The sequence below is a fragment of the Crotalus tigris genome, unplaced genomic scaffold, assembly GCF_016545835.1.
Source record: "Crotalus tigris isolate CLP2741 ecotype Arizona unplaced genomic scaffold, ASM1654583v1 scf7180000018867.1602434, whole genome shotgun sequence".
Classification (NCBI taxonomy): Eukaryota; Metazoa; Chordata; class Lepidosauria; order Squamata; family Viperidae; genus Crotalus; species Crotalus tigris.
Window position 1 is genome coordinate 1,006,166 of NW_024097246.1, and position 27,267 is coordinate 1,033,432.

Here is a 27,267-nt window from a genome sequence, read left to right on the forward strand (position 1 = left end):
GTGGACAGCATGGTTTGGCGACCCCCATGAAATGGTCATTCGACCCCAAATGGGGTCTCGACCCACAGGTTGAGAACCACTGCTTTAGGACATGGTCATGGTGGGGGACAGCAGGAAATCTTGAGGCCGTGCACTAGACAGGGAATGTGAAATCCTTGAAATCTTTAATTTATCATTATTAAGACATGAATGTGTCCATTTAATTATCTGGCGGCAACTTCACTTGAAGCAATCTCTGCCTTTAGAACAGCAGAGGTTGTAGGCACCTGAGATTTGCTGTAATTGAGCCTAAGTGAGCCATAGTTCCGGGTTCAAATGCCTATTCTGCATAGGTGGTCTCTGATCCTGGCCTCCTATCCAATGCATTTTTTTTAAAGACTTTTCTTTTGAAATGCAGGTTTCTGCCAAGGGGGGGGGAGAGAGAAGCAGATCAGTCTCAGTGCAAATATATGAAGATTAACTAAAATGCCAATGGAGTTATGAAGATTAATTAAAGTAGCAATAGCGCTTAGACTTATATACTGCTTCAGTGCTTTACAGCCCTAAGCAGTTTATAGTCAGCATATTGCCCCCCCCCCAACAATCTGGATTCTTTTTACCAACCTAGGAAGGATGAAAGGCTGAGTCAATCTTGAGCCGGTCAGGATCGAACTGCTGACAGTGAGCAAAGTTAGCCTGCAGTACTGCATTCTAACTACTGCGCTACCCACAGCTCATTTAAATACCAATGGTTATTCAGGGCAGAGGCCCATCAAGTCAACCAGCTTCTCCTGTTTAATTGCTTCTAGAAAGTCCCACCACTCATGATGGCTCACCTGGCTGGCCAACACGCCTGATTTAACCAGGTAATAGAATAGCATGTTCCTTCATGTACAAGTTAGGTGCATTGTTTAATGCATCAATAGTCTCCCCAGTGGTGGGTGACAAAATATCGAGTTTTGTGATTGGTGTAAAAAGGATCGAGTTTTCTCCGTTCCATCCTTCCTGGCATTTTTCCATCTAAATAATTTACCACTGTAGCTAGCTATTTTCTAATCAATATTTGCTGATCAGGATTCTAGATCTTCTTAAGCAGCTTAATCCAGAATCTGCACGCTCTTCTTTAATTCCAACTGGCTAGCCTACTCATTCCTGAATTCGGGGAACATTTTTTAGCCAACCCGACAGATAGATGACACTACCAGTGTTAGGAAATCCCACTTTTTTGTTTTTTGTTTTAATGGATGAATGAGGCTCTTCCCACAAAGTGGATGATCAGATTCACTCAATGCAAAGAAAACATTTTAAAAAAACAACTTTTATTTGTTCACAGGACTTTTCAAATATGAACAGGGATTTTTTTTTAGAAGGAAAAGCAAAGAAGGCAAATGAGTGGAACAGGTGAGAAGAAAAGTTGGGTCAACAAGCAGAAGGAGAAAGGCAAGAAAGAATCCATGCATCTTGAAGTTGCTGAAGTTGAGAAATACTGGTATATGGTAATCTTCTATGGGTGACCCATCTAGCCAAAAATAGTATTTGGGGGCAAAGAGCGAACGCATCTTATGCCTTTCCACTTAGGCCTTACTAACTCCATATAAATGGCCTCTCTGTATTGGCAGCCTGCAACAAGATGGCAGGTTGTATATTATTAACCAAACCTGAAGCAAATATTTGAACACCATCACTGGTAAAGATAAATCCATCCCATCAACACATCATTCCTTTGCACACCCTGGAACATTTGAACTTCCTTCATATTTTTTGGGAAGTAGACATACCTTCAACACATTCTCTCTACACCTCTCCCTGAAATGAACTTAAATCATTAGCACTTATATGGCACCTTCCCTTCTTCTGATTTAATAGAACTGCTTCTTTAAGCAACAATTGAGTGGTGTTTCTTTACAGAATTTTAACAGGGTGCAAGTGAGCTTTCTTGCAATGCAAACTTACCCAGGATTGTTCCAACTATATTAAAATTCATACTTAAAATATGCATGCACCATAATGATCCTAAACTGACACACATCCCTAGATAGACCCCCTCATTTCTCCACTTATACCATTAAGGCAACTCTCAAATCTTATTTAGGGCATTTGCAAATGGGACACTTCTTTGGGATTATATCTGAAATTAGAGTGGTTAGCAGCGTTCAACTAATAATTTAATTTAGGATTAGGAGTAAGATTTAAAGTCTGAACAAAGGCCCGCTATAAAAGAGCAAGAGGGTACTTTGAGGCTGGACTGTTAATATATTTTTTTTCTTTAGTTTTGGCAAGACATGAAACTGTGACAAACATCCTTAGAGTTAGTCACAGATCTGAAAGATGTCAACCCCAAGTAAGATAAGTTGGGAGGGAGGGATGGACATGAAACGCTGATGGAAAAAAAAAGAGAGAGCCAAAATCCAGCCCACACAAGGATTTTTTTCCATTGCAAATACAGAGGATGAATGCCTTTAAGACAAAGCCAGGAAGATAAAAAGGAGCATTTGGCAGAACAAGGAAGTGGTTTCCATTTTAAAGACATCTGTTTTCTGCTTCAAACTGTCTGCTTCCTTATCAATAGCTAGAGGCCTTTGAGATTGCATGTTTTACTTATGTTGGCAACAGAGATATTGAAGGTTGGGGAATAATAAATACAGTTCAGTAAGAATATGATCAAGGAAGGGAGCTGCGTCTCTTCCCACAGCCTCCCTTTACCCAATTTTACTGGGTACCTGCCTCTACTAAAGAGTAATGCATGCAAAAAGCCAAGCCAACCTTAAACCATTGTTAGAGGCTGCCCCGTTAACAAAAAAGTAAGAGTGAAAAGAGAGCTGACAGGTTAGGTTTTTGAGGAGAAAGAAACAAGGTTTTTGAGGAGAAAGAAACAAGAGCGTGGAGATGCAATTTTTTTTATTTTTATTTTGTGCGGACTTATTGAACAGGTGTCGAAAGGGCGCGAGATTTAACCTCAAGCTTCTTCCTCTGCCTCTTCTCCAAAATCCTCCTCTTCCTCAGCCGTGGCATCCTGGTATTGTTGATATTCAGAGACGAGGTCATTCATGTTGCTCTCGGCTTCTGTGAACTCCATCTCGTCCATGCCCTCACCTGTGTACCAGTGTAGGAAAGCTTTGCGGCGGAACATGGCTGTGAACTGCTCGGAGATGCGCTTGAAGAGCTCCTGGATGGCTGTGCTGTTGCCAATGAAGGTGACCGCCATCTTCAGGCCACGGGGAGGGATGTCGCACACGGCCGTCTTGACGTTGTTGGGGATCCATTCGACGAAGTAGCTGCTGTTCTTGTTCTGCACGTTCAACATCTGTTCGTCCACCTCCTTCATGGACATACGGCCTCGGAAGACGGCTGCCACAGTTAGGTAGCGTCCATGGCGGGGATCGCAGGCCGCCATCATGTTCTTGGCATCGAAAACTTGCTGCGTTAACTCTGGGACTGTTAAGGCCCGGTACTGTTGGCTGCCACGGCTGGTCAAGGGAGCAAAGCCGGGCATGAAAAAGTGGAGCCGGGGGAATGGAACCATGTTTACAGCAAGCTTGCGGAGATCGGCGTTCAGCTGTCCGGGAAAGCGGAGGCAAGTCGTCACACCACTCATGGTGGCAGAGACCAAGTGGTTAAGATCCCCGTAGGTTGGAGTGGTCAGCTTGAGGGTACGGAAGCAGATGTCATAGAGAGCTTCGTTGTCGATGCAGTAGGTCTCATCTGTGTTCTCCACCAGCTGGTGGACTGAGAGGGTAGCATTGTAAGGCTCCACCACGGTATCTGAGACCTTGGGAGAGGGCACCACGCTGAAGGTATTCATGATACGGTCAGGGTACTCTTCACGGATCTTGCTGATCAGTAAGGTGCCCATCCCAGAACCGGTTCCACCCCCTAAAGAGTGGGTCAGCTGGAATCCTTGCAGGCAGTCACAACTCTCAGCTTCCTTCCTCACAACATCTAGGACTGAATCCACCAACTCGGCACCTTCTGTATAATGACCTTTGGCCCAGTTGTTACCAGCTCCACTCTGGCCTGAAAGGGGCAGAAGAAGATGGGATATAAATTATTGTGTTGGGTTAGGTAGCTGCCCTTCTCCTTTGACTGCAAGCTACTTCTGCTTTCCTGGCCTTTTCCCACCAGACTGGTACAGATTATCTCCTTGAACGTGCAACACTATTCTTCAAACCCACCATAGGAGGAACCTTCCGACTCATACACTTTGTGTGAATCCAAGTTTCTGAGATCCTGTTTTAATGGAGCCTAGACCCATACCTTTCTCTAAGGGACTCTGATCAATTATATTGGGAGGATAAAATAAATTACTTAATTTTTATTTATATCCTGCCCTTTATTATTATTTTCATAAATAACTCCAGGCGGCAAGCATGCCTAATACTTCTTCCTTCTATTTTTCCCCGCAACAACAACCCTGTGAGGTGAGCTGGGCTGAGAATGACTGGCCCCACCCAGATTTTTACGCCCAAGGCAGGACTAGAACTCATTGCCTTTTGGTTTCTAGTCTTAATCAATACAGTCCTCTCTACAGTGTCCTCCAAATATCTCGGACTGCAGTTCAGTTTATACCCAAGCCATGAAAATGATAGCCTAGCTGCACATCTAGAGAGCATCAGTTTAGGTATCAATGAACTGCTACAGTCTCCTACAAATTAGGTGGGCTTCAATTCCCAGAATCCTAAGTGTGCCAGCTCAGGAATTCTGGGAATTGAAGTTTACACAGTGGAGACATTGAAAACCTGGAAGGCAAAACCAAGCATTCCAGAAGAAATAACTATCCCAGCTTGCCCTAAAAACACTTACCTTTGCCTGCCCCTCCCATCGTATCAATGCTCTGTAAAGACCTCTTCAATTCCTCCTTCAATAGCAATGTAAGTTATCAACCCAGATTCCTAATTTGACGAAAGACATTGCTCAAACCTAAACAGGTATAGTCCTTCTATATTTCCCCCCCATCAAATGTAGCTACTAGTAGCAAAGGGTGCAGGGAAAGCGGTAAGATTCTTACCAAATACAAAATTATCTGGTCGAAATATCTGTCCAAAAGGTCCAGAACGCACTGAGTCCATGGTTCCTGGCTCCAAATCAACCAAGATGGCACGAGGGACATATTTGCCACCTAGAGAAAGAAACAAAGGTTTAATGTCCAGGTGTAATAGATTAAGTCCACTGCAGTAACCAACTGAGCTTCCTCCGATGAAAAACCAAATTACATTTGGGTCCTGGCTTTCAAATAGCTTGCTTCTGCCTACTTGTTAGATTTCAAAGGAAAGGTCAGGTATTGGTAAGTCGGTCAATGAAATTAAAGGATGTCAGGCATTCCTTATCTATAGCAGGGGGCCTCTCCAAACTTGGCAACTTGAAGATTGTGGACTTCAATTCCCAGAATTCCCCAGTCAGTATAATACAGCTGGCTAAGGAATTCTGGGAGTTGAAGTCCACAAGCCTCAAAGGTGCCAAATTTGGAGACTCTCGATATATAGGATGGGTGGAAGGAACACAGAAGCGGGTATCAGAGGTACAAAAAGGAGAGGGGGAAAAAAAAGAGGCATTTCAATATGGCATTAAAAATATTATAAAATAATCATTTTCCCAATACATGTTAGTGTACACCTTTCTCAATCCAATTTATTAGGCTACGTTTGTAGGATAAGATGAAGTTTAAACCTGAGCCAGGCTTTTTAATTTAATAGAGCAGTGTTTCCCAACTTGACAATTTTAAGGCATATGGACCTCAACTCCCAGAATTCCACAGCCAGCGTTGCTGGCTGTGGAATTCTGGGAGTTGAAGTCCTCATGCCTTAAAATTGTCAAGTTTGGGAAACACTGTAATAGAGGTAATCCATAAACTCAAAGGGGGGGGGGCTAGATGGGAAGAGGGAGGCTTCAAGGGAAACATCTCTCCAAGAAGAGTATCAAGGCTAAATGGCTTGGAACGGAACAGAGCTACATGCAAATCCTATCCCTAAAGCAGGGGTGTCAAACTCAATTTCATCGAGGGCCGCATCAGCATTGCGGTTGCCCTCGGGAGGCCGGGTGGGTGTGGCCAGGGTGGGTATGGATGGAGTGGGTGTGGCCTACTGGGTGGGCGTGGCCAGCTCTACATCATTCGCGTCAAGGGTGCCTGGGCAGGAGTGGGACAGATCTGAGGGTCTCTGGCAGAAAGGGGTGGGACCAGGGCGGAGCCCATCACGCCAGATAGGTGAAGTAGGCGAGGGCCATTTGCTGGCCACTTCCAGGCGATGGTGCATTTCTTCATTCCTCACAAAGGGTGACATCTCCCCAGCATGCACCCAGGGGGCGGGGCCGACACAGCAGGGGATGGTTCCTCACCGTTTCCAAACGGCCTTGTGGAGCTAAGACTGAATGCGTTTCAGTATAGATGGCCACCACAAAATTGTACATTGGCTCCTGGCCGGCCTGGGCCAGGGCCAAGGCAGTGGAGGCCGTTCCTTCACTGTTTCCAGGATGGCTTCACGGGCCACATGAAACCACTTCACGGGCCTTGTGTTCGACATTTCTGCCTTAAAATGACCATTCTGAAAACATCTTTTTTTTAAAAAAAATTTGATTGGACTTGGAGGAACCAGTGACAGGAGGCAACTAAGGGAGGGAAAAGTTAAGCTGGGGGATTTTGGCACGCAAACTTCAGTTCTGGCTTTGCTCTATAGCAATTCACTTGACCTTTTGTCAACTATACCTTTCTCAACAAATGGAGTTAAGGATAGTTCTTGCCTTTTAAAGGTTCAGGTTGAGAGAGGTCTGACACTGTCATAAAATGCAGCCACATGGCAACGGAATGCTGCAAAGTCTTAAACGCAACTGTGTTGCAAATGCAGGGTGTTGCCAAGTGCCTGTGGTGGTCACATCACCACAGGAAGGGAGAGCACCTTAGGAATTTAGGATCTGGGTCATAAGTCCCCTTTTGGGGGTTGGTCGTAAGTCCACAGGTAAGAAATAACTATTAGAAACAGGGGTCTTGAAACTTGGCCCTTTGATGACTTGTGGACTTCAACTCCCAGAATTCCTCAGCCAGGCATGCCTGGCTGAGGAATTCTGGGAGTGGAAGTCCACAAGTCATCAAAGGGCCAAGTTTCAAGACCCCTGTATTAGAAGCTTACTTTTAAGTTCACATAATGAATGTTGAGATTCGTAGCAAAACTTCCTGCCCATATACTTACTTCTATATTCCTCTCATGTTCCATTTTAATACACAAAGACATAACAGAAAAAAAAAATGATTCTAGAAGAGACAATGAGGAAGTTCAATAAATGTTCCTATGTATTTGCTGGAAAACATTTGGATCAAATCATACAGTGAGGGAGGGGGAAGAGGAGAGGAAGGCTTACCAGTGGCCTCATTGTAGTAAACACTGATGCGATCAAGTTGTAGATCACTGTCACCATGGTAGGTTCCAGTTGGGTCAATTCCATGTTCATCACTGATCACTTCCCAGAACTTCCCAAGGATAAATAAAAAGAGAAAAGATTTGGGTTAGGATGAAAAAGAAAAGTTGTGTATTCCAGCAGCACATTTACAAAAGGAAGAAATGATCCTTATTTTCCCCCTTTCCAAATTATATGGCAATTTAGGAGACATACATTCTTGGAACAACCTGTCATGAAATTTATCTGCCCAACACTGTGAGACACACCTTTAAAAAGTCCCAAGATGGAAAAACAATTCCAACATATCATTATACACATATTGACTGCAGCTCGTATAGCATATGCTCAATGTTGGAAGAGTGAAAATATTCCCACAAATGATATGATTATGTACAAAATCTTGGAATGCACAGAAATGAATAAACTTACGTTAGAATTAAAAGACAAGGAGGCGACAGAGTTTTATGAAATTTGGAATAAATATTATAATTGGCTAGAACAGAGAAAGGAAAAGACATAATTATTGATGTACATAAAATGTGAATAAGATGTAAAGAATGCTTAAAATGTATAGTACTGTTCTGTTAAAAGAAAAGATTTATGTTTATGTATTTTAAGTTTGTTTGGGTATATGGTGTATGGTGAAAAATAATAAAAAAAAATTAAAAAAAAGTCCCAAGTAGATATCCTGTGCCAAATTTTCCCCCACTTGGTGCCCCTCTGTGATAATACTACAACTAAATGCCTTCTCACTTAGCAAGAGTGGCTGAGGCCAATTTATAAGCCACAGTATGAAAGAAGGAACAAAGTCCACAAAATCTCTATCCTAACTAAAAACTGCCACCCTTCCCTAATCTAGTGCTGTACAGCTGTGGTGGAGTCTCTAGCCCTATTGGCAGAGTATGATAAACCATCTGGAGAACAACAGACCAACAAAATGAGGAAAAAAACCACCAAAGAGAAGTCTTCTCAGAGGAAAAGGTGGGAGGAAAATATAAGAATCTCTTTCCTGACATTTATTCAAATCACATATTTGCATAGGGTCAGGGGTCTTCAAACTTCGCAACTTTAAGACTTGTGGATTTCTACTCCCAAGTCTTAAAGTTGCCAAGTTTGAAGACCCCTGACCTAGGGCATAGACCTAATTGGCTGCAGCACCTTTGACCCAAGAGCTCTCCATCCTCAATGGCGAGAAGAGTGAATTCAAAATATGCTCAGAATCCAATGCTATCCCTTAACAGTTGCAAGCTGGAACCTGGGCATTGTAAGTAGACTTCAGGGCTCCGCTCCCAACCAGCCAAGACTTGGACATGCAATTAAGGGGGAAACACCATGAATGCAAGCGAGAAGGATTTATGACTATTTTAAAAGGCCCAGCCAACCTAAGACACCAATGATCTTCACATTAATCACAGTCCCCTCTTTTAAAGCAGCAACAAAACTGTCCCTCTTAAAAGACGGAGGAGCTGACTAAGCAGCTGCAACAGCCCATGCAAGCCCTGCTTTGTTCTTTATGAAGGCCAGGCTTCATCAAAGTAGCTCTTAGCTGTAGTGTAATCCTGTCTCTTGGCCCTTTCTCCTCCCTTATCCAAGACAAATCCATCTTACAGGTGCAGACTGCCTCTCCCACCATCCCATCTTTAGCAAACAACTGTCCTTGCTTATTCATCGAAGGAGAAGATCTGATGGACCTGCAAAGATTCCTAACCCTGTTTGAAATGGTCTTTTAGCATGAGCTCAGGAATGATCCCCCCCCCCCACACACACATCTCTTGGTCCTTAAGAACGTCTTGAAGACTATCCTTTTCTGCAGGATACCTTGTCACCAATAGCGGATGGATTTTCCTAAATAGGCTTAGAAACTGTTTTCATTTATTCTGTTTGTTCCATTTTTCTCTTGATTGAAAATTGCCTTGAATGTTAAGAAGCAGGAGGTATTCTGGGCAGAACTTCTCAATACCTTGCTATCTTGGCTTACATTAGACTTCAGGAGGATCTAAGCTCCAAATACTCAAAAGCCAGACTGCTAAGCTTTGCCTTGGAAAAGAGGCCCCCAATCTTTGGCTGATGCTAGGAAGGAAAATTTGGGATTCCGAGGGCAGAAAATAGCTGCATATTCACAAAATGTCGGCCGTTTATATGATCCATCCCAAAACAATATAAACTGGTGGTATTGCTTTAGTGTTTTGATCACATCTTCATCCAGTCTAAGCTTATCCCCACCTCACCTGTTTCTTGGGGGAAGAGGTCGAATCTTAGGAGCTAGACTATAGACACCTATTCTCTTTTTCTGGTTATGATGGATAAAGTCTTCATAGGCTTCAGAGGGGGATCCCAAACTTAGAAAAATCCTAGGAGGTGACATATTGCAGTGAAGGGGAGATCTCTTAGGGTAGCTTGTCCATCAATTTTAATCTTCTTCCTTCAGAAACTGTATGGACTTTTCTAAGCAAGGTTAAAATTGTATAAGCTCTGCTCAACAGTCCAGGGTTCTCACTCTCTCTCTTTTTTCCACAGCCTTGGCTGAAACAGATTTCACTACTTAGTAAAATAAATCAACACCCAATACCTTTGAACATTCACCAACGCCCACACATATATTTGAGTCAGCCAACTAATTCAGCTACTATGTTTCTCCAAAAGTAAGGCCTACCACGAAAATAAGCTCTACCTTGATTTTTTTGGGGGGGGTGGGCCAAAATAAGCCCTAGTTTTGGGACAAGGTGCACACCTAAAAATCAAGCTAGAGTGGGGGTGGAGCTTACCATTGCAGCCAGGTCTCCCCTGGATTGACACTTGCCTGGCCAGCCAACTTCTTCTGCGGCCGAAGGAGCAGCCTCATTCTGCAGCTAAAAATGGAGCTGAAGCCTACATTTCGCAGTCAGAGACCTTTCTGGAAGGCCACTGCAGCTGAGAACCAAGCTATGGTAACTCGGTTCTCAGCTGCACAAGCCTTCCTGAAAGGCCTCTGATGGCGAGATGTAGGCCGGAGCTCCATTCTCAGCAGCAGAATGAGGCTGCTCCTTCGACGACAGAAGAAGTGGGCTGGCTGGGCAGGGCTGTTGATGCCGGAGGTGAGTGGAAAAGACACCCCCCCCCGAAAATAAGACCTGATGTCTCTGTTGGAGACAAAAATAAAAAATAAGACCGGGTCTTATTTTCAGGGAAACACAGTACATCAATAAAACTAACTAAATTGACTAACCCAAGGGTAAGCAACCTTGGCTCTTTTATGACTCGTGGACTTCAACTCCCAGAATTCCTGAGCCAGCATGGCTCAGCTTGGAAACCTCTCCCTTCCCCTCGGCATGGCTGGCTCAGGAATTCTGGGAGTTGAAGTCCACGAGTCATAAAAGAGCCAAGGTTGCCTACCCCTGACTAACCATCCATCCATCGTTAATAGGCGATATGTTTTTGGATCCTTAGGAAAAGGTGTTACAAGCCAGTCAGCTATCGATTTAGTTCAATAGCTAATTATTGATTTAACAGATGTTTGGCGTAGCACATTGTGCAAGCCCAGTTCCAAATAAGACCCCAAATAAACCACATTTTGGCTTAGTGCCATTCATGAAGCCAGTCTACTTGTGCACATTAAACCCACAATAAACACATTCTTGAGCCTTTTAACCTGGCAGCAAAGGTGTCTTTTAAATAGCTTCTCTCTTTGGAGATTGAGATGGTTCTCACTAGCCTACCAGCTTTTATTCCATGGACGATTTGTATCTGGTCTCTGGAGATAAAGTTTCCACAAGGTACTGTTAATGTTTTGATTATCCCAAAATTCCCAAGGTCCACAGCAAGAGAAAGAAAGAGCAGAGTGATGAGGCATCTTATGGAACTGAAGCAGGCCAACCAAAAGCTACATCCCATCTGCTCCTAGACTGTGCCAGATTGGTCCACTAAAACAGAGTGCTAACAAATACAGGACTCATAGCAAACTTGCCTAAAGCTTCCACCAAACCTCCTCCAGAGGGACAGTGCATCAAAGTGCATCAATAAAGTTGAGGAGAAACCACTGAGTTTATGGCCACTAATGTGTCTATTCCACTGCTACCTCTCCAGAGTCTTGACCCAAGATTCTTGGAAGTAAATAATTGGGAAGTTGATATGTTCAAAGACTCTGGCATCATCTGCATTTGCAAGAATATGTCAGGGTTACACAGACCCCTTTAAAGAGTTTATGGAGTCCTTGGCACTTTCTGAACTTGGCTGTCTACTTGCAGACATTTCCTTACCTAATATTATCATCATCAGCGCTAGTGACTATGGGCCTTGCTCCCTCTTTGTGTACTGTAGCTTGCTGTGCCAGTGCTGGTGGCATTGTGGTCTTCTTGATTATTGTTGCTTGATTGCCTCCTTAGCAGTTCCTTGACTAGGATAGTTTTCTGCTTCATTATTTGTCTGGTGTTAATCCTGGCTTACCTTAGTGTGGATACTAAAGAGTGTGTTTTTGTTTCTTTCTTAAGCTTTTTGTTGTCTCTTTTGAATGGTGTGTTAATGGTTTACCTCAAAAGGGTTAATAAGATGGAGTTGCCAGTTTCTGGCACCAAAATGCACACTGAGGTATATGGATTCTAACTTACAACTGGGTGACTTGCTTAGTGATTGTCATTAAGTCATAAAACTGGGTCTGATCATGTGGGTGCCTCAACTTACAACCAAAATTCTGGTCCCAGTTGTGATCGTAAGTCAAGGACTTGTACAACTGCTGTGTTCTGCACTGAGCAAGCATATTAATGTTCCTGACTCACCTTTGTGTAGGGCAAATAGCTTCTATCCTCTTTCCCATTTGAGGGAAATCACTGTAGCTACTTAAAGCAGCAAGCGACCCCTGATAATCATTCTTGGGGAGATGAAAGGCAGATGGAAGATTTTTCACAATTTCACTTTAAGCAAACTTTTTAAAAATAGACCAGGATACCTAATAAAAACATCTAGAATTGGATCCAGGCAGGATATTTTTAGAGGCGTCTGCTGACTAAGGATTGTACAAGCTGGAGTTCAATACATTTGGAAAAAAACAGACTGGGGAAATTACTCTAGAGACTTGGAATTTAGTCTCTAACAGACATCAGTATGCCTGCTTTGATAGAATAGGGAATAATTAAAAATGCCAAGAACTAAAAACATCCATTTCCAATTTAGTGTCTCTCTTTTGGCTTCAAATTATAATTATAGTATGAAGAGAAACTAGTCTTAATATTCCAATTTCCCAAAGAGTGTAGGGAGAATCTAATTCTGCAACAATTCAGCATCAATTGCAAAGATGGGTGTGTAGCTGACAAAAATGCTAACACTACAGAGGCAACTATGGTTCTGGGCTATTTTCCAATGCTAGAATTAACTTGCAGGCAATTGCGACTTATTTGTACTAATGTGCAACTTATCTTGTGTTTATGTGCTATTTCCTATACCAGTGGTGGCGAACCTGTGGCACTCAGAGTCCTCTCTGTGGGCACGCGCGCCATGCCCCGCAGATGGCAACCGTCCCTCTTCAACCAGCCGCCTGCTAACTCGCCAAGGTCCCATGTGGCCAGATGCATCCCAGCATGGCTGGTTCCCCCCCCCCCCGGTCTCATCCCTCCTGGTGTCCCATGCTCTCCTTTTCCAGGGCACAACCCACTGCATCGCCTCCTCAGCTGTCGGCCGGCCATTCAGCTCAGAGACGGTTTCTCTGAACTGCTGGCGGTGGGCTGCGGAGCCCCAGAGTGTGCCAGTCGAGAGTCCAGCCAGCTATGGCTGTTGACGGATACTGTCAGCCCCCATGTGCTCGCTGGCCTCTGTGTGCGAGGATCGATGGTGTGAGGCAGCAGCCACCCTGGCCCCTGCCTCGCCCTGCGACAATGGCACCCCCTGCCCTGCTTTGCCTTACCCTGCAGGATGAGCCTCCTGCCCACCGCCCCACCTGCCAGAGACCCCCCTGGATCTCCCCCAACCCTGCCTGGCCCCCAAAGGTGTCCCTTCCCATGAGCAACACCAAGGTGACCACGCCCACCTTGGCCACACCCACCCAGTTTGCCATGACCATCACAGCAATACCCACCCAGTGGGTGACGCCCACCTGGTACCCGGCAATAAATAAGTGGGTTTTGGGTTGCAGTCTGGGCACTCAATCTCTAAAAGGTTTGCCATCATTGTCCTATACTGTATCCATAAATCAACTCATGGATTAAGGGTCATCTCATATTTCTCCTAAATGCCCCATCTTATTTATTTAAAGAAGATGAGTCACCTCATCTAAGCTGGCTCTACTGGGGCAAAGTGCTGAACGAGAGTTGGCAATGACACATTAGCAAAACAATCAGCAATGCTAGTTGTGGGGTCCTTGGTGCTCCCAGAGCTTGGTTGTTTCCTTGTAGACATTTCACTACCCAACTAGAATGGTGTTATCTAATATGCACGTATGTGCATAGCCCAGATCCCTCATTTCTACATTTTCTTTTAGGTAACACTAAAGCAATTGGATCCAAGTTGCATCCATCATTAAAAAGATTTCCCTGTCAAGTCGTGTGCAACTCTAGGGCACGATGCTCATCTGTTTCTTGGCTGAGGAAGCTGTTGTGATTCTGTGCCAGCCTGTGGTCCCAACAGCTGAGTCTGAGGAATCTGAGGAAGTGGAGGAGACATTTGAAGGGCCATCAGGGGCAGAGCCTGGGCCCTCCAGTCGTGTTCCTGATGAAGCTCAGCTGTGTGAGGAGAATAAGTCAGACTCGGAGGACTCACACCTGATGGACATGCTAATTGATGCACGCGCATGTCGTCAATTAGCTAGAGTAAATCAGCAGCAGTCAATACGGCAACTCCAGAGTAAAAGGAGAAGGCACGGAGAGGCAACGCCTTGGGACTGCTGTATAAAAAGAGGTGTGGGCGGTGCTGGTTGCTGAAGGCAACCGTTTGCAAAGTACTTCTTTGGATCCTGGTCTGTTCGTCTTGCTTGTGACTACTCTTCTGTTTGTATCGTGTTTCCGGTGGACTATTTCCTTCGTTTGGATTGAGTTTTGCTGTTTGTGTTTTGGACTATTTGGCAGGTTTGTCACCCATATTAAAAGGGGTTTGTTTTGTTTTAAAGTCTCCAGCCTATTTTATCAACAGGGGTTTGGTCCTTGTGCCTTTAACAAGGACGGCTATAGGCTGGGATAGAACAGAAGCCAGCATTGTCTGATGACATTTTCCGTGGTCATGTGGCCAGCATGGCTGTACACCAAAAGCGTATGGAATGCTGTTACCTTCCCACCCAAGTGGTACCTATTTATCTACTCACATTTGCATGCTTTTCAACTGCTAGGTGAGCAGGAGCTGGGGCTGGAACAGAAGCGCACCTTGTTGCGAGGCACTCAGGTCTCAAACCAGGCTGTCAGCTTTCCAGCTGACAAGCTCAGCATCTTTAACCGTTACTTTGTGATAAATAGGGAGGAAGCAAGACTTCTTCTCTAAATCCCCATTAGGATCCATCTCAAGATGCAGGAAAACAACCTCTTTATCACTCTCTAGGCCAGGGGTCTTCAAACTTGGCCCTTTTATGACTTGTGGACTTCAACTCCCAGAATTCCTCAGCCAGCATATTCTGGGAGTTGAAGTCCACAAGTCATAAAAGGGCCATGTTTGAAGACCCCTGCTCTAGGCTCTGACTATCAGTGCTGAGGAAAAGAAACATTCCAAGCATTTTTCTAAAACCAGTAATGGCTGATTTAAAGGACACTCGGGCCCATGAACAGCCTCCATTCATCCCCACCATTATGTCCCTCAAAGAAACATTTTACAAAGACTTGGAAGGAAAGAAGCAATTTCTGGAGAGATATTGTTTTTGCTTCTTGTAACTGAAAGGGCAAAGAATCTTGCAGCATCTCAAAGGCAAAACTTACTTAAAATTGCCCGATGGAATATGTTGTCTTTCAGATGCCAAAACATTCTTACAGGGTTCGGGCAAACTTTAACGTCACCTTGGAAAACAACATGGCTAATATGTTTTAGTGTGTAATTGTTGTCCTGTATAAAATCTAGCTTCGTAATGAAGTCCCTGCCTGGACAATCTTTTCCAAGGAGAAGATACTAATTTTGGATGCTATATAAGAGCCAACAAAGGGGCACAATAATCCTCTTAGGGCAGGGCTCTCCAAGCTTGGCAACTTTTAAGACTTGTGAACTTCAACTTCCAGAATTCCCTAGCCAGCATGGCTGACTGAGGAATTCTGGGAGTTGCAGTCCACAAGCCTTAAAGTGGCCCAGGTTGGAGACACCTGTCTTACTATTTGTAGAAAATTTGGAATGTTTCTCAAAATGCCTGCCATGGAGTGTCTATTTATTCACAAAATGGCTCCCATAGCACACATCTTTGTCCCAAAACACCCATTTATCAGAAGGCAAACGGATGGATTTGTTCCCCACAGTCCTTGGATATATTCCTTACTTTTTTTTGCATATTTCTGGGCAGACAAATGCATTCCTGCACATAATGTTTGCATTGTACTATTGCCACCAACATTTTTATTTCCTAGGAATGCCTTTGGACAGCGTGGTATCCCATAATTTCTTGAAAATAAAGGTGCCAGAAACATTTGGTTTACAACTAATTATTTTTCAATAAAAGAATCCAGAGCAAAAAATGCAGAACTAGGGAGAAGGAAACATGTAGGCACCAGGGGAAAGATTTATTGGCACTAAAATGTTCTCAGTTATGCCTTGCTTTCTGGCCAGAAATTCCTCAATTAAATTGCTCAGTCCTTCTCTGAAATCACTTCATCCATGAAGCTAAACAGTAAAAGAAGGGAGCATTTAAGCAAGTCCACAAACATTTGAACCATGGATTGGTCAGGAAGGGGCCAGGAAGCAAATCAATGGACAAGCAAAAACTGAAAACCCTATGAAAAAGCCACAGCAGATCCAGTGAGTCTCCTCCCTGCCCACAAATTAAATGGTAGTCTCATAATCAAAAATCCTCCTTTAGAGACCCCCACACAATGTTTTTCAGATAAATGAGACTTTCAATTCCCCAAATTCAGGGAATTTATCAATTCCCCAATGCCAGACTTTGTAAAAGCTGCACTAATCTATTCAGGAAAATATAAGAAGATTCATGCAAATGCAGCTCTAGCCTTGTCCCAGCCTCCCCTTAAGGAGATGGCACCTGTCTTCTTTCTCTCTAAATATGAGAATTAATAAACCAAGCTACCCAAAACTGCTTTTAAAGAATGAAAGATAAAACTTTCCTTCAATGTAAGTTGAGTTTTGGTCATTTTACGAACACGCGCATTTAGTTTTGTGGCATAACAATACAGGGAGTATTTCTTACAGTCTTTGATTTATGACCATACGTTTAAGAACCTTTTGAAGTTATGACACAATTGAGAAAAACAACTTACACTTGGTCCTCACGCTTATGATCATTTCAGCATTCCTGCAGTTACGTGATCACAATTCAGGCGCTTAAGCAACCAACATGTATTTATGATGGCTGTAGCATCCTGAGGTCATGTGATTGCTTTTCCCAAGGTTTCTGACAAAGTCAGTGGGGGAAGCCGGATTTGCTTAACAACCATGTGACCTGCTTAATGACCGTAGCAGAAGTCATAAAATTAGGTGCCACTCACTTAACAACCACAAGTTCTGGTCCCAGATGTGATCATATGTTGAGGACTACCTGCATTGCCTTCATCTGAGTTTTTTTGTTTTTTCAACTTTCTAATTTAGTCAACAGACCAGTAACTCCGTGAATTCTCACCAGTTCTAGCACTAATTATATTCCAACACAAGCAAGGTTAGATTCTTGAGATAACATAGGCAAGGGACAATCCAATGAACTGTTTTTTTTTTTTATTGCATGGATCTTCCAAATTCTTGAAACTTGCATTATGCCCACTTCATCTCTAGAGTAATGTCATGTACCTTGGTTAATAGTTAACATAAATTACCAACGCGTGTAGACATTTATTCTCAGCAGAATTCAATTATCCTGTGAGTTATAAATTAATTTTCATCCATTCTTTCAATAACTACTTGGATCTGGAAAACTTCATCTTAGCGGTTCATAAATTCTCTGAGGCAAAAAAGGAGGAGCAAAAGGGGGAGAGACAATTATCAGAAAATGGTCTTTTCCCCCCACAAGTAAGAATGTTAAAATTTGGGAATCCAGACTAGAATGGTAGTTTTAAGAGGAATGGGAGAAAAGCACAAGTAGTCTTGTAATAATTGAGCCCCAAATTTCCATTGCTAAGCAAGACACTTGTTAAAGGAGTTTTGCCCCATTTTACAACATTTCTTGCTACAGTTAAGTGAATAGTTGTTGTTAGTAATACAGTCGTTAAGTGAATCTGGCTTCCCCACTGCCTTTGCTTGACAGGAGGTCGCAAAAGGTGATCATATGACCCTGGGACACTGCTACCATCATAAATACATGGCAATTTCCAAGTGTCCATAGGACCACAGGTGCTGCAATGGTTGCAAATGTAAAAAAATGTAAGTCATTTTTTTCAGGATCATTTAACTTCAGACACTTAAAAAAAAGTACGCAAGTTGAGGATTACCTATAAAATCACACTGATTCTGTTCGGTAGGGAAGGTAAGAGTGTTGGAGATGTCTACTAGCAATATTTGGAGAGCTTCTGGTTGCCCAACTCTGGCTAGAATTATGGAATTTATTATTTCTTTACACATAGTCCTCAATTTATGACTAGCTGTTGTTTACAGGCAGTCCTTGACTTATGACCAAAGTTGGATTTGAAATTCATGAGAATCAGAACAATCGTTGAGGTGCCCACATGAGGTTTGTGACAATCGTAAGTTGAGGCACCAATGACCAGACCCCAATATCACAACCCTTTTTACAACAATTGTTAAGTGATTCAAGTAGTCGTATATCTGAACCCATTCTCCTGAATGGGCGTTTTTGACAAAAATGATTAAAAAAAAAAACCATTACAAATTGTCATGGGACAGGGATGCTGCAATCAGTTGTAAATGTGAATCGGTTGCCAAGATGCTGGTGTGTGTGTGTGTGTGTGTGTGTGTGTGACATTTTCTGATGACTGGAAGTGCATTACAGGCCATAAAGCCCTTTTTCTGAGGAATTTCTAACTGTGAAAAGTAATTACAATGTACCCATTGAAGCAGACTTTATATCTCAAAACACAGATATAAAACCTAGCACTTAGCACATAGACTTTTGTCACACTTTGGAAATAAATTTGGAAAATGTGTGTTGCATCCATTAGTAATTCTTTAAAATAGCTGCACGTTTTTCTGGGACTATGTGATTGATTCTGGGAAATGATGCAGCTGCTTTAAAGAGCTGCACAAAGAAGCTGGATTCATAGTTCACCCCTTATTCCAAAGCACCATTTTGGAATCCAATCTAAAGCATTCTACAGCTGTGCCAGGGAACCCATTCATTCTGACACAATAACTTTCTTTCATTGATAATGTTGCTATTGGAGTAGATAATTGGAGACAGTTACCATGTGGTGAATGATAAGGCTAGTGACTGTGGTTACTACACAAACAGTTAATACAAATTCAAGACAGTATTCATTATGGATGTGAAAAATTCATGGATCCAAATAAAGAATGTTACCAGAGAAATCAGAAATATTTTTTTTACCTCCAGAACACTCCGTTACAGGTGCATTTTGATGGTTTTCAGAAGGAAATGTTCCCAACCAGGAGCGATTTACTGCCGGAAACTGTTTATCTGCTCCCAAAATGGTACAGTTCAGGAAGAAGTCTGGGAAAAACTGCAGGTCCAGAACATCCCTTTCTTGGATCAATGAGTTTTGCATATCTCTAACATTCAGGGTTTTAGGTTACAGGCTTATCGTAACACCCTCTGCTAAAGTTTTCTTTTACCGTAAATCCTACATCTTCCCACTCCAGTTTACATTACTGTATACAGACTAAAAAGAAACATTTTTAGATTTGCCATCCTGTACCAGTTGAAACATTAGGAAGACACCCACAATATCTCCACTATTGCTTTAAAGAGGTATTGATGGGATCCACTGTGAAAATTGCGAAATGAGTAAAAAGTTCTTCATTGTGACCACTATTGTCATAATCATCACTACTACTAGTGTTTCTCAGCCTTGCCACTTTTAAGACGTGTGGATTTCAATTCCCAGAATTGAGGGATTCTGGGAGTTGAAGTCCACATGTCTCAAAGGTGCCCAGGCTGGAATCAATGTCTACTGCTATCAGGCCAAATCAATTCACTGCAGACTAATCAATCCCATTGATGATTAGGGATCGAAATCCACCAATCCAGGTTAGTATCCAGATGTTTTTAAATTCCTTGAAAAATTAAAGAATGCCAAGAGTGAACAATTGGACCATCTTCCCTGTTTATATGAGATCGGAACCTGAATCTCCCTGTTTCTAGCCCAGCATTTAACAAATTATTTCAACTTCACACTGACTCTCATAACTGCCACCAATTTTTCAAAAGTTTGTTCAAGACGCCCAGAAACCTCACTTTCCTAAAGCTTCCAGTTCTTTGTGAGGAAGTGAAACACCAATCTAAATTTCAGTTCCTACTAACTCTAACAAAAGGGAGCACTTAGGTGGAGTCCTACAGGTTCAAAATCCTATTTGGAGTTTGACAAGTCAGATCAGTTAACATAATGACAGAGTTGGAAGGGACTTGGAGATCTTCTAGTCCAGCCCCCTGCTCAAGCAGGAAACCCAGTACCATCCCAGACAAGTGGCTGTCCAGACTCTTTTTAAAAGCCTCCAGTGATGGAGCATTCACAACTTCTGAAGGCAAAACCATTTCACTGGTTAATTGTTCTCATTGTTAGTTCTAGGCTGCTTCTCTCCTCAATTAGTTTCCATCCATTGCTTCTTGCTTTGCCTTCCGTTGCAATGGGCTAGGTCAGTGATGGCGAACCTTTTAGAGACCGAGTGCCCAAACTGCAACCTAAAACCCACTTATGCATCGGTGGGTGTGGCCCATTGGGTGGGCGTGGCTGAACTAAAAAGTTCAATCAATCAATCCCAACTTTGCAAGATCTTTTTTTTCCTGGGAGAAATTGAAATTGACTGATTGAACCTTTTTTTTTTTTTTTGCACACTGCGGCAGAGGCCTAAAGCGAAAAGGTTTTATAAAACCCAGCTGAAGGCCTAGGACTAGGCAACAGTGCGCGTGCCCACAGAGAGGGCTCTGAGTGCCGCCTCTGGCACCCGTACCATAGGTTCGCCACCACTGGGCTAGGCAAACTCAATAACCTAATCTCACCCTGTAGCCCCCAGAGCTGGGAAAATGTAGTACATAATAAAGCTGGGGGCAGCCAAAGGTATTATGACTCTTGCCCATGTTCTTCTCAGATTTTCTTTGGTCTAATAACTTCCAAAGCAGTGGAGAAAGAACTGAACTATGATGGATGATGTTCTCCAACCCATCGAAAAAGGAATGTGCTCTTTTCATAGCAATGAATAGTGGGAAGAACAGAGTAGATACTTCTAAGAAGCAGACTTGGCTTCAAATGTCTTCCTTGTGGTTCTCAGAATCAATAGCCCCTTTATAGTTGTCCAGCTTCTAGCATAATAACCTTATGACTAACCCAAGCAACAAATGAGGGGGTATGGCCTACTGGCTGCATGTATGTATGTATGTATGTATGTGTGTATGTATGTATGTATATGTATGTATGTATATATATACACACACATCAATGATTATAATGAAATATGGCTGTTCATTGTAATATTTATGTTAGCATTTTACTTATATATATTTATGTATGAATATATGCCTTGTGGGCATTTTTTTTACTTTTGTCAGTTTTTTCCCACTTTCTATAAGCCTTTGTTTATATTCAATTAATGAAATTTCTTAAAAAGTTTCTATTTGTTGTATGCCAATTTTAAAAATCTTCATTCAGTCCTAAGGGTTTCACTTAGGAAGAAATAGGTGTGCTGTAGTTTTAAAGTACAATCTTGCATTCATAGGGATACATTTTTCTCCAAGGGAGATAATAATTGGCATCATTTTTATAAGAAAAGTAACAGATAAAAACCTTCAAATATTAAGATTCTCCCTTCTAGTATTAAGATTCCTTCATATTGTGTGGGCAAAGACACCTGACAAACCGCAGCACAAAACTGTGGTACTCTCTTCCTAGGAGATTATTGCTTCCAATGGACCCCTATATGCAAATCAGTTTCAGATCTTTTTACAGGCACTATTTGCAAAAAAAATGAAAACCCACTCCTAATTTTGGTTCTCCTATTTGCTGGCCAAACACACCCAAGACACTGCAGATACATAAATTTTTAAATACACTAGTGGGGAGGAAGGTGGAGAGTTGGGTCTAGCCCCACCCTGACTGCAGATCTAATCAGGGGAAAAAAAACTGCATGCAGCCAGACATGGGACCAAAAAAACTCATTGCACACCATTGGAATGTGCATAGATTCCAACGCTAGGAATTTTATAGAGGTCCAGTGGGAAGTTATTGTTCTAAAGGATCGTGAGTGGGGTCTCTTTTTTTTAATGATGCTCCCCATTATCTAATAGAGAAAGCCTGCAGCTCAGTTAGTGGAGTCTGCTTTTAATTCATCAGATGCCAGCAAAAACCTGCAGACACACCCTCACGCATACCGAAGTGGATGCGTATACTGCAACGTATACTGCAACGTAGGTCATGTAGAGGTAATCTGGGTGGGGCAGCTGGGAAGGAGCAGACACTGGATTAGCATCAATGGATCCTGGAATACATCTTAAAGGCTACAGCCTTCCAGGAACAATGCAGCATTTTGGAAAATGAATAATGATCCCTGGTATTGATTTTTCTTTCCTTCCCCCCCCCCCAAACATCATATGCACCATATAAGAGTTTACCAGAAAGAGAACAAAGCATACAGGTCCATCAGCCAATTCTACAAACTGCAGGATTCTGCTTTCTCAATGTATCTCTATCATACTGTACAGGTGCTAAATTATCTTTACTGCTCAAAAATCCATTCCATATAACATCTAAAATTATAGAATGATGGAGGTCAGGGAAAAAAGAGAGGACAGGGAAGGATGGGTTATGTCTACAGGAGCAAGACAGCTCCTTGTGAGAATAATCTCCAAGGTAGGGATGCTAATTTTAGTGCCTATTCTAAGGATACAGGTGAATAATTCTCTCCAATCTTTTGATGTAAGTAGCACAATGGAGAGAAAACTGACCACTGACCCATTACAATGGATACCGCAGTTGTCTGCTTAATACAATGTCCTAACTTTAAGGAGGCTTATAGCATGTTGCAGAAACCCAGCTTCACACTAAGACTATGGGGATAACCAAGAGGATTTTGAAACGTGGCACCTTGCAATAGTTAGTTTAACCTCTCAAAAGCTTTTTCTCTGAAGGCCTGGCTGGGCATTCTTCCTGCCTTTCAACATGGATGTAGAGCAGAACAATAGAGTTGAAAGGGATCTTGGAGGTCTTGTAGTCCAACCACTCAGGCAGACAATCAGAATTTCTCACGCATCCAGAGAGAGGTTTGATTTTAAAAAGCAAGGACTTTTTTTTTTAAGATGGGTGTGGGGTTTAGTGTTTATGCTGCTTCAGAAGCCCTTTGATGTTTCATCATGTGAGTGTCCCACAGGCAGAAAGATGCAGGGCATCTATGCTGGGAGTTGGGGAATATGGTGGGCGGGCACCCCATTGTCTCCAGCTCTGATCTTCTAGACCCTTCAGCTGAAATGCAGTGCAAGTTAAGGTTTCATCCCTGCAGGGTCACTGACTTTTAAGAAGCCCTATTCCTTTCTACAGGCTAATAATCCAGGAGAGCAACTGGATGATTTTCAACAGCTGGGTGGGAGGCTTTCCTATAACCAGGATTTCAAGGACTGCACACAGACAGCAGAGTGGCAGGGCAGGGCCAGGCTCAGCAGCTTGGAAAGCAACTCTGGGGCTTTAAGGCAGCCCAAAAAGGAGAATGTATGTTGAATAAAAAAAATATGATCTGGTATGTAAAATAGAGCTCTCCTGCTAATATCCACTTCAACCACGTTGCTGCTGCTGCTAGAAAACGCCTCAACGCCCCTGCCGGGCGTTTTTTTTTCTTCCGGGCAGCAGCCATTACACAAACCCACAAACCTTTGTCTACTGTAGCTGCTGCAGCCGAGCAGAAGGGCAACCACCGGGCGGAGAGCTCGGCCAGGCAGGGAGAGGATAGAGGGAGGGGAGGGAAGGGAGGAAGGAGGGAGGGAAGGGAAAGAGTGAAAGAGGGAGAGAGAGAGACCGGAGCGCGCCCGGCGGCCATGTGCTTCTCCGACTGCAGACAAAGAAGGCTGGAAATGGTGGGCGGGTAAAAAAAAAGGGGGTGGGGTGGGGGTAACGGGAGATTTGGCGCCAGTATTAGGGCATCCGTTCTGCAGTAGAGTAAGTCGATTTAAAAAAAAAAAAAACACTATTGCACTAATGGAGCTTTGCAAGCCAGCTTTCCCCAACTTGGCGCCCCACCACCACCAATACTCTCGACTCCAGCTCCCATCATCCACCCCACCCCTCAAGCAGCCTGCGTATAAGCGACAACAAGAGCGGAAGGCCAAGACGTCTGAAAAATCGTTACAGATTTTCGCTAGGATTTCCCTTTCAAAGCAGCAACCTTCCCCTCTCCCTGCTACATTTCAAGCCTCGGGTTGCAACAAACTTACAGAAGGCCGCGTTTCTTTCTTCTCTCTCTCGGCTAATCAGAGGTTATTACACTAGACTAGAGGTGCAGCTCCCGTTAGGTTTATTTCAAGCCGGGATCCAATGTCAGATAGGAACGTAGAAGCTACGGAGCCCCTCGATACTCGAGCCCCCCCAAATAAAAAAAGGGGGGAAGGCTTCCCCGAACTTGAATGCTGTTTTATTAACCCTAAAAAAAATGTGTAAAAATATTCAAGTATTCCGGGCCCTCCTTTTCTTTGTACGTTTATGGAAATCTTGAAAGACAATTTTATTTATAGAGGTAAATTGCTGCTTTTCAGAACACCTCTTTAAAAACATACCCGGGGGTTTTTAAATTTTTTTTAAAAAAAGGGAGAGCGCCTCGTTGGGACTTACTCCCGAGTAAGCCTACCCAGGGTCTGGTTACACGCCTGCAACAACCCCCGTCGTGCTTTATTAGGAAACCGGTTCCATTAAGTCTCTCAGAGAGCCGCGCCTCTGTTGCGGAAAGCCCCTCGGATCCTCTCATTTTTCTCTTTTTTTTATTAAAAAGTTTTTATTTTCCATTTATTCATACAAAATACAATTAAATTCCTAACCATTGGTACCGCCTGCCCATTCCCCCCCAGGCTGCGTCCACCCTCTCTAACCTTCCCCACATCCCTCCTCTTTCTCTTATTTTTCTCGATCCGATCTCAAACGGATCAGGAAAACGGGGTGGGGCTCGGATAAAAAAAAAAAAAAGGATCGACCGCGTGGAAGGAGACGACGATCCCAGGGAACGAACTCGGCTCGGAGGAAACCGGATTCGCTCGTCGCAAAAAAAGACGACCGATACGGCGCCGTTGGATTTAGGAGCGGGGAGGGGAGGGGGAGGAAAGTCAACACCCTGTGTGCGAATCCTCCCGTCTTTCTCCCCGGCTGCCTGAGTTCCATTTCAAGCCTGCTGACCCACTTCGCTCTATTTCGATATGTAGGTCGGGCTACGCGCACACCCCAGAGCCGCCCTTTCTCATCCCCGGCGCTAAAAACAGCCCGGCGGCTTTTGTTCTCCTTTCTCACTCGATCTCTATTCGGATACATTTCGGAATTGCACCGCCTTTCCTCAGCCGCTTTGGCGCTAGAATTTACATGCTACGCCGGATTAGCTGGCGGGCATTTGATCGCTCCTCCCCCATCGCGCGAAGGGAGAAAGGGTGACGTTCACGGATAGACCTCTGCCATTTAGGGTCTAATAATCCCATTCATTGCTAAACCGCGGGATTAAAAGGGAAGGCCGAACAATAGTGCCAAGACAGAAGGGCGAGAGCCCCTCCCTTTAGAAGGAAAATCAGTACATTTTTTTTAGCGGGGAGGGGGATTAGGGGGAGCCGCCTGCCCCAATCTTTTCTCTCCGATTAATAGCTTTAATCTAGAGGTGATATATCTATATCTATATCTATATATATAAAAACATCGTTGTAACCGGGTTTCATAGCGACCGCACCGTGTTTTGCAACGGCGATTGAAAAAAAAAAGGGCTCCTCTGCAGCCCTTAATTTCAAAAATTAAACGCAGCCACGTGCTTCTCCGCCCCTGGAGCACTTCCGTTTCGCCACCGTGGCAATGGAGAAGAAGCAACAGGACAAAGCGTTTGAGCCGTTCCTGATCCCGCGTCCCGCCTCTCGCTATTTTTCAACTTGACTATATTTAAATTTAACGCTCGGCCCGCTTGGCGGGGAGGGGGTGGAAGAGAGGGAAAAAAATTGACCAGCCTCACCTTTGCTCCGATCTGGTTACCACATTGCCCAGCTTGAATGTGTACGATTTCCCTCATTTTGTCTGCCTTCTGCTTTTAAGATTAGCCGGACGCCGCTGCTCCTTTAAGTGCAGAACGTTGCGGAGCTCAAGATTCTCTTCTCCGAACGCGGCGGCAACAGCGAAACGTTCTGAGGAAGTAGCGGGGCTAGCCTGCAGAGAACCAGACAAAGCTTTTATAAACTGGAGGTCGGCTCGAGCTCTGATTGGTCGAAAGGGATCAGGAGCGCACGCTGATAGGGCAGGGGCAGGAAAAAAATCACGTGGCTAAAAAAAAGCGGGGGGGGAGGCAGAGTTGGGGCGTGGTAGGTGACAGAGGAGGGGAGCCGGAGCGAAAAATTCGATTTTTCTTTCTTTCTTTTTTTTTTGTGGCGGCGATAAAATGAGAAGGGGCGTTGGAAAGCTGTCTAATGGACGAGAAATGATAAAACAACATCGTGCGTACTTCGCATTGAAGTATTACGCCAGGACATCTCATCTGCTTTTTGTACTACGTTCAAAGCGTGGTTCTTTCCTTGCTCTGCTCGCCACCCTCTCTTTTAAGAGTTCAGGCATATGGGAACAAAACGCCTTTGCTATAATGACTTCATTTTTAAAACGCTTCGAGGGACTCTGTTCAAAATGCCTAGCTAGCAAAATGCCCTCCTTTGTGGCATATGGTTTATAGCAGGAACAGGGAGGGGTCTTAACAGCGTTTGAAAACAGGGAGGGGGCAGAATATCGTTTGGTATCTTCTTCCCTCCCCTCCTTCAAGGTATTTATTTAGCCTGGAAAAATGCATTTGTCCTTGGGTAAACGCTAAGGATTTCCATGGAAAATTAGGAGTTAACGTCTTGTACAACGATCTTATGTGTTCCTGGCTTTACCTAATTTGCTTTTATGCAATTTGCCATCTTTTGTATTACTGCAGTAAAATTAGGCTTAATACAATAGTGTAGAGTAGTGGTTTCTAAAGTGTGGTCCTAGAAACACCCCCCCCCCCAAAATCCTCAGGGGTTCTCAAAATCAAAATTATTTGCCAGCCTATATTGAAAAAAATAATATATTAAAATCCCATTGAACAATCCTGAGATGCAAACAGTGGCTGTGAATATGTCAATGTTAATTTTATACAGTAGATATTTATAAATATAGCCCTTATAAACGAAAGCTCTCATCCATAATCTTTAAAAGTGAGAAGGAGCCTTGAGAGAAAATGTTTTAAGAAATTAGTTTTGGGGTAGTGTGATAATACTTAGCTAGGTGCCACTGAGAGTGAGTGGCAAAATATTTTACAGCCTTAACGTGAAATGTATTCTAATATGTACAGATTGAAACGTATTTATGATTCTTCCCAAAGATACAGTTGGAAAACTGCAGGACGAGAGCTGCATTAGTCTATGTTAGCCAAAAAATTGGGAGACAGTTGGTAATTACTTTTTAGACCCACAAATCTTATTAAAAGGTGTTAGAGTGAACTGTAGCTCCTGAA

The 27,267-nt window shown here is 43.4% G+C and overlaps 1 protein-coding gene across 1 annotated transcript; it reads right to left on the reverse strand.

Moving 5' to 3' along the window:
• Window positions 1-1,277: 1,277 nt before the first annotated feature.
• Window positions 1,278-25,968, reverse strand: TUBB (tubulin beta class I). The gene is made up of 4 exons (XM_039357111.1): window positions 25,759-25,968; window positions 7,327-7,435; window positions 4,985-5,095; window positions 1,278-3,993 (listed from the first exon to the last, which is right to left on the reverse strand). The coding sequence occupies exons 1-4, from the start codon at window positions 25,813-25,815 to the stop codon at window positions 2,936-2,938; spliced, it is 1,335 nt and encodes a 444-aa protein (XP_039213045.1). The 5' UTR covers window positions 25,816-25,968; the 3' UTR covers window positions 1,278-2,935.
• Window positions 25,969-27,267: the final 1,299 nt, after the last annotated feature.

Coding starts and splice junctions, on each gene's coding strand:
- TUBB (XM_039357111.1), bottom strand. CDS start 25,815: ATGAGGGAAATCGTACACATTCAAGCTGGGCAATGTGGTAACCAGATC. Junction 7,436..25,758: donor GTAACCAGATCGGAGCAAAG/GTGAGGCTGGTC, acceptor ATCCTTGGGAAG/TTCTGGGAAGTGATCAGTGA. Junction 5,096..7,326: donor TTACTACAATGAGGCCACTG/GTAAGCCTTCCT, acceptor TTCTTTCTCTAG/GTGGCAAATATGTCCCTCGT.